This window comes from Pan troglodytes, chromosome 6, assembly GCF_028858775.2.
Source record: "Pan troglodytes isolate AG18354 chromosome 6, NHGRI_mPanTro3-v2.0_pri, whole genome shotgun sequence".
Classification (NCBI taxonomy): Eukaryota; Metazoa; Chordata; class Mammalia; order Primates; family Hominidae; genus Pan; species Pan troglodytes.
Window position 1 is genome coordinate 174,293,775 of NC_072404.2, and position 7,734 is coordinate 174,301,508.

Sequence of the window (7,734 nt, forward strand, 5' to 3'; positions counted from 1 at the left end):
CTGTTCACGGTTAAAAGAAATATTAATAACTAAAAATTCCACAAGAAGAAGAAAAGCAAGCAAAAATTCTACAAAAACAACCCCAAACCTCACAGCTTTAAACTGCTTCCAAACCAAAATGCATTTAAAACCAATCACCTTGATTTTTCTGGCATTTTAAAAAAACTTCACTATTTACTTTGTAAAGGTATTATAAAACAAACACAAAATCTAATAGAATTTTTTTTCTGAGCAGGAAAATGAACTTACTAACAGAATACATCGGCACTAATTTGCAGGCAACAGAGCTCTTTACTCCATTCATCTCTCCATACCCGGCTCCTGGCTCCTCCGTTTCACACCCTTTGGTTTGGTTTAAGCGGATGCCTGTGGACTGTGCCGCTTCCTCCGGGTACGGCCTCCACCCGGGAAAGAGCCGTGATAGAAGGGCTTTATTTTTAAAGGTGTTGGTACATGTTCAAAGCTTAACCCTCTAACTACAGATAAAACTGCAATCGTTTTGACTAGAATTTGGGGTGGAAGAGATATTCAAAGAAATCAGCAAGATGAGGAGGGAGGCAGAGGTGGGGGAATCACACCATTGTGGCCCCACAGAGAAGAGGGGGCGATTTCCAGTCAGGATCCATCAGGGGAGCGAAAGATGCCACAAAGATAGTAATTAACAGTCTATTAATGTGAGAAGAAGGCAGAACTACACAATGCTTCCTCTCAGAAGGCACCGTTTCTACCTTGTTCTTCACGCCCTCCGCGAAGTCAGCACAGGGCCTGCCAAGCGGCCCTTGGGGGCTTAAGGAGGGCTCCCCCCACCCATCCTTTTGGTCTTGATCTTCCCCCTCCCCCACCACCGACCAAAATTCTACTTGTACTAAAGTAGTAACTAAAGAGAATCATACTGTTGGGCGTACTATGGCCATCTATGTTTAGTTATCTTACTATTGAAATGGTCAATGAGAGTTCCAACCAGGAACACAATATCCTAACAGAATTAAGGGGAAAACAATGCTGGAACTTCTGCCACCTTTAGCCCCATTTAAAAGAGCCCCGAGCTTGCTTCTTGCTCGTGACTGAACCAGCACCAGGCACTGACTTTGGGCTCCAAGTCCTCTGTTTTCATGCAGGACAAGTAAGTGGCTTAAATTTCAGAATTAAGGAAATTATATTGATGTAAAAAGAAAAACTTTGTTAAAGTGTAAAAGACATTAATAATACCTGACGTTCCTGGAATATGCACAGCAATGACTTCTTTTAGGACATTTTAGCAATGAAAGCAGCATTAACCGTGATAAAACCCGTTACTTTCCAAGGACCCGCTCCGCAAAGCGCCCACCCTCGAGGGAGGAAAGCCGAGCTGCGCCTCCGCGCAAGGCCAGGGAGTGTGGCTCGAGCCCCGCTGCAGACCGGGCGTCGCCGGTTAATCAATGACACTGTCGGGTCAGCAGCGCAGCCTCCCAGCTGCAGAGGGGCCGCGGATCGATCCGGACCTGCCTCGGCTGCGACGCGCACGAAAACCGCGCGCACCGCAAACCCGCTTCAGTCTCCAAGAGGAAAGCAAGAAACAAGGCTCGGGTTTTTTTCTTTCTTTTTTCTTTCCTTTTTTTTTAAGGTTCACAAAGGGAATAATTCAGAACTCCATGTGCGAAGGCACTTATTCAACAAACTTATGCGCAGTTATTTCCTCCAGTGCCCTTGGGAAAAAGCAACTATTTCCAAAAGGAAACTTTAACCGACGCCACGTCCCCCCGACACTAAAACTAACCAGTAAGTACAGGGAGGGACCGAGAGGCATCTGCGGCCAACGCCAACCCCGATCTCCCCGTGAAACGCGCAGCCCGCGCAGGTGCCCGCAGCTCCCAGCTCCCGGGACGGCCCCGAACGAGCTCATCGTTGACGCGTCCAGGAAGAAACGATCCCGTTTCCAGCAAACCCCGGACGGTGGGGCGCGGGGACGGGCGCAGGCAGCCTCCCAACCCGAGTCCCGCAACCCGGCGGGACCGGAGCTCAGCGCTTCACGCTCTCCGGGAGGAAGCTCCGGACCCCGGGCGACCCCGCTCCCTCTCCCGGACCCCGCCCGCGCTCCAGCACCCGGGAGGAAGGCGAAGACCGGCGGGAGGAGCGCTCTTCTCGGAAGGGGAGAACCGGGTCCGAGGCGCCGTGGGGCGGGGGTCGCGGGCGCACTCACGGGGGCGAGCAGCCAGCAGGTCAGCAGCGCGGGAGGCAGCAGCGTCCGCATCCCGAGCTCAGCGTGCCGGGGGCCGCCCAGCGCCCGCCGCCTCCGTCCTAGGTCCCCGCGGTTCCGCCGCCTCCAGCATGGGCCGGGAGCGAGTGCGCGGAGACCTCGGGCCCCGCAGCTGCAGCCGAGCGACCCGAGCGCGTGGGCCGCCCCCTCCGTCCCGGCAGCTGGAGCGCGCTCAATGCACGCCCGTCCCCCACGCGCCCCGCCGCTCCGCCCCCCGCCCCTGTCCCCGCCCCGCGCTGCCCCAGGCCTCGTCTCCCTCCTCCCCCGAGAACCCCCGCTCCGCGCCCCTCCTCCCCGCCCCCCACTTCCCCTTCCCCTGCGCCCCGCGCCCTCTCCTCGCCCCTGGGCTCTCTGTCCCCGCCGCGCGCGCTCCCTCTGGTCTCCTCGACCCCCCCAGCCTCTCTCTCCGTCCTCCTCCCTTCTTCCCTGCCCCACGCCCCACTCCCGGCCGCGCCTCCCCGATTCTGTGGGCGGAGGGGCTGGGAAGGGGGGTGCTCAGTGCGCGCCCGGCTCCGAGTAGAGAGAACTGGGGGAGAGCGGCCGGCGCGGGGCCGGGAGAGGAGGACCGGGCCAGGTGTGCGCTCGGAAGGGGCGGATGCCTTTGCGGCCGCCTGTACCTGCCTTTCTAAATAACTGCGGAAGCCCAAGAAAGCGGCCAGAGACCCGTCCGGGGTGGGCGCGCCGTCTTTGTAGCCAGTGGGGCTAGGTTGGGGCATCTGAAAATGGAGAAAATTAGAGTGCTTTTTGGTGGGGATCCCCGCAGCCTCAAAAGAGGACATCAGGTTGAACAGAAAGCTGGAGAAAAACGCAGACGGGGGTATAGGTGGGTCCCAGCCTCAGCTGGGTGGCTGGTTTTGTGTCCTGCGTTTGCAAAACGGGGGTCATTCTCTCCCCGCAAACGCGGCGGCGGGTGGGGAGCGCTGGGCGGGGACTCACGCGGTGCCACTGGGGCCGCCCCGCCGCGCCCCACGCGGGACTGCGCGGCCTCCCAAGGCGCCCGCGTGACCAACCCAGGAGAGCTCGGCGTTCCCCAGCAAGTGGAAAGCACTGGAATGAGAGATACAAGTTAAGTTTGTGTTGTTTTAATTTTTTATTTGGAAATAATTTCAAACTTACACAAAAATTAGAAGAATAAGAATATTACAAATAACTCCTTTTTATCCTTTTTGTGGATTCGGTCATTAACATTTACCTCATTGGGCTTATCATTTGCTTCTCTCTGATCCGCCACCCCCCGTATTCACAGATATCGATTTTTCTATCATCTGATGTTTATCATCCACATTATCTATCATCTACCTATCCATCATCTACCTATCATCTATCGATCTGTCATGTACCTATCTATCATCTATCATCTTCCTATCGATCGTCTATCTGTAATCTGTCATCTATTATCTGTCATCTATCATCTACCTGTCCATCATCTACCTATCATCTATCCATCTGTCAGGTATCTATCATCATGCGCCTATCATCTATCATCCACCTTTCCTCTATCACCTACCTGTCATCTATTATCTATGATCTATCCATCTATTATGTACCTATCATCTATCATTTGCCTATCTTTCATCTGTAATTTACCTATCTATAACCTGTCATCTACCTATTTATCATCTACCATCTGCTGTCATTTATGATCTATCCATCATCTACCTATCATCTCTCTGCGATCTATTACCTACCATCTACCTATTTATCATCTATCATCCTACCTCTCTGTCATTTATCTATGATCTATCTGTCATGTACCTATCATCTATTATCTTCCTATCGATCGTCTATCTGTAATCTATCATCTATTATCTGTCATCTATCATCTGCCTATCCATCATCTGTGATCTGTCATATCTGTGATCTACCTGCCTGTCATCTATCAATCACCTATCATCTGCCTATCTGTCATCTGCCTGTCATCTATCAATCACCTATCATCTGCCTATCTGTCATCTGCCTGTCGTCTATCAATCTATCATCTGCCTGTCATCTGCCTATCATCTATCATCTGCCTATTTGTCATCTATCTGTGATCTGCCTGTCATCTTCTGCCTATCATCTATCATCTGCCTATTTGTCATCTATCTGTGATCTGCCTGTCATCTATCAATCATCTATCATCTGCCTATCTGTCATCTGCCTGTCATCTATCATCTGCCTATTTGTCATCTATCTGTGATCTATCATATCTGTGATCTGCCTGTCATCTATCGATCATCTATCATCTGCCTGTCATCTATCGATCATCTATCATCTGCCTGTCATCCATCGATTATCTATCATCTGCCTGTCATCCATCGATCATCTATCATCTGCCTGTCATCTATCGATCATCTATCATCTGCCTGTCATCTATCGATCATCTATCATCTGCCTGTCATCTGCCTGTCATCTATCATCTGCCTATTTGTCATCTATCTGTGATCTATCATATCTGTGATCTGCCTGTCATCTATCGATCATCTATCATCTGCCTATCTGTCATCTGCCTGTCATCTATCCTCTACCTGTTATCTATCTGGCTTCATCCATGTGTATCTAGTGGGAGACGAAAGAGAGGGAGACCTGGGCCTTAGGCAGGCTGCTTGGCTTGTGAAGAAAGCTCGTGACGCTGGGTGCCTTCGACAAACGCATCTTTTTCTCCCGGTTCCACCTGGGCGAGCGATGAACTTTGAGCTCTATGCATTTGTAGGAATGACAGCACCTGCCCTTCCACCGCAGAGGGGCTCTGTAATAATCAAGGTAATTAATGCACACGTCAATACCTTGTTGAGGGCCTGCATTTTAGAAGTGACTGTCCAGGGTGCAGTGAGGGGTTGCATGACGGGTGAGTCTTCCCCTGCAGCAGTGCGTCCCGATGGACGGGGTAGACCAGGAGAAATGGCTGTGGTCGTAGCTAGATGGCACACTTCTCTGAAGGTCCAGTGTGTGTGTAGTCACGGGCTTTGCTGAACACCCCAAACCCTGCGGTTACCTGATGCTCTTAGAAAAATGACCAAAGTTCTCAATATGCCTTTGTAAACAAAAGATAAAATTCTAAGCCCCCCAACCAACTTAATGGACTCCCCTCTTGGCCAAAGGGATCCCAAAGAAACCTGAAAAATGAGTTCAGGCCGTGACAGGGAGAGGGGGTTGGGCAGGCCTCACTACACCCTCCTTTCCTGGAGTTCATGACCAACATTAACATAAAAACAGAGCTCCTAAGGCTGACCAAACAGACTGTTCGTAGCAATAAGATAGCAAATTCCCACCAGACTCTAGTAGAGCATCACATGACGGCCAGCAGGCCCTGAAGAAATATATTTCTTTGACAGATTTTGAAATGGCCCAGCAAAGCTGTCTGTTGGGGAATCTTGCACTCTGTGGAGAATCCCTGTCCATCACTAGGTCTTTCTGGAGAGTCTGACACCTTTCAAGGCCCTGATAGTAGACATTCACATTCACTCTCTCTGAAGCCTGCTAGCCGGAGGCTTCATCCACAAGAACCTTGGCTTCCACAACCCCCTTTATTTTCACTCAAGCTGATTTCAAGTCTTCAGGCAGATCTTAACTCTGTTTTACCCAACTGCCAATCAGGAAATCCTGTAATCCACCTGTGACCTGGAAGGCCCCACACCCCGCTTCGAGATGTCCCACCTTTCTGGGCCAAATCAATGTATACCTTCCAGATATTGCTTTATGTCTTTTCCTGTAACTTCAGTCTCCCTAAAATGTATAAAACCAAGCTATACCCTGTCACCTTGGGTGTGTGTTCTTGGGACCTCCTGAGGCAGTGCCCTGGGCCATGTCCTTAACCTTGGCAAAAATCAACCTCTAAGTTGATTGAGACCTGCCTCAAATACATTTTGGTTTACACCTTTGAACAGGCAACCACCTGCCATGCTGGGCCTGGCCTGGCTTTGCCCATTGCCCCAGCGTAACCGTTACTCGTGTCCCCCTATTCTTGGAAATGTCCTGGTTTGGACATATTATGTGAAGCACATGGTCACCCTACATGCGAGGCCACACCCGATCTGGGCCTGAGTCTCCTCCTGGACCCATCTCGCAGCCTCCACTCTGCCTCTCATGCCTCAGCCTTGCTGATCTCTGGAAGCCCCAGGCATGCTCCGCCCCAGGCACCCTCTGCCCCAGGCACATGCCTCCCAGCTTCCACCTGTCTTGGCTCAGGTGTCTGCCTTAGGAAAGCCCTCCCAGTCTGGAGAAGCATCCTGCCTTTCCTCGCTGGGGCAAAAGCAGAGACCCTTGGACATATCTAAGCAGAGTTTAGTGCCAGGCCAGCCGGGGACCGTACTCAGCTCAGCAGGAGGCTCAGCGATGGAGGCAGAGCAGCTGGAAGAACATCTCAGATGGTTTGTCCAAGAGACGGGCACACACCAGTGCATGCCGCAGCCCTGCCCGGGCCCCCTCCCACCCCAGGCAGGTGGGGCTCACAGAGACAGGCCACCAGCCTCTCCCTTCTGCTTCTGACCAGTTCTTCCAGGAGGTGTCTCTTTCTCCTCTCCTGGGGCCCTGACTGTTGCCATCCTCCAATTTCTCAGACCAACCAGGCTCAGAGTTCTTTAAACTTCCCTTTACAAGGAGGTGTTGCCACTTTCTTGGAGAACTATTCTTAGCTTAATATAATATGATGCGATAGGATACAATATTTAGAGAGATTATTTGATGTCTGCCCCTCCAGTGAATGCCTAGCATTGTGGGTTTGTACAGCAGGTGTTCCCTGTTTGTTGATGAGCAAGCGGGCAGATGTATGAGTTACTCCTGGTTCCACTCACTCCAGTCTGGAGGGTTCAGCCAGTGGCTGCCAGGACAGCAGGGCCCCTCCCTGAGCACTCGCCCTCAAGCCCAGCCCAGAGCCCATGCTTCAGCTCCACAGGCAGGGAGCAGGTCAGTGGGGCTGCCCTCCAGACCCTTCCCCTCGCCAGGGCCTCCTCACTTTCTGGGTTATGCTCTCCTCTCCGATTCCCTTTCAAAGGAGAAGCAAGAGGTGCTAAATCGCTAACATTTGTGGGTGAATTGGTAAACCAGGACTTTCCTTTTTGAGAGCTGAGGCCCGGGTGGGGCCTGGTGGGAGGAGGGAGAAAGCTGTCAGCTGAGCCTCCCTGGTCATCATCGGTAGGCATCGGTCATGCATTTATCACGTGTCCAAAATTCCGAGGGTGTGGGGGATCCAGGGAGCATGGAGAAGGGGAGAGGGGGTGAAAGGAGGGTCCTGGGAGTGACGGGGGACCCTGCAGGCCGGGAGGCCAGCAATTCCAGGCCAGAGGGTCCTGGACTTCAGAGAGAAGCAGGGTCTGGTTTGACGGCCATGCCACCTTTCCAAGTGGCTTTTTAGGGAAAAGAGAAGAAAACAAACAACATTAAAGGAACAAAAGAGGGAACTATTTTTAGCTGCGTGTGAAGCAGAAATAGAAATCTCATTGAGGAGTAAATTGGTGAATGAGACCAAATTTAAAAGTTTGCTTAGAAATGAATAGGGAAGGATAATTAATGACTCAAGT

General features: G+C 51.8%; 1 protein-coding gene across 4 annotated transcripts in view; it reads right to left on the bottom strand.

The window, feature by feature from the left end:
• The window catches only part of VIPR2 (vasoactive intestinal peptide receptor 2), a 116,030-nt gene extending 113,632 nt beyond the window's left edge, over nucleotides 1-2,398 (bottom strand). For 3 of the 4 annotated variants that reach the window (XR_010159101.1, XM_003318943.5, XM_009454649.3), the window contains exon 1: nucleotides 2,180-2,398. Coding sequence is in view for 3 of the 4 variants with exons in the window: in XM_003318943.5 (XP_003318991.1) it covers nucleotides 2,180-2,230 (51 nt within the window). In the remaining variant the exon portion in view is untranslated. Of the gene's footprint in view, nucleotides 1-253; nucleotides 1,739-2,179 lie in introns of those variants that run through there. The other variant, XM_063815913.1, reaches the window with a different exon arrangement.
• Between the last annotated feature and the right edge of the window lie 5,336 nt (nucleotides 2,399-7,734).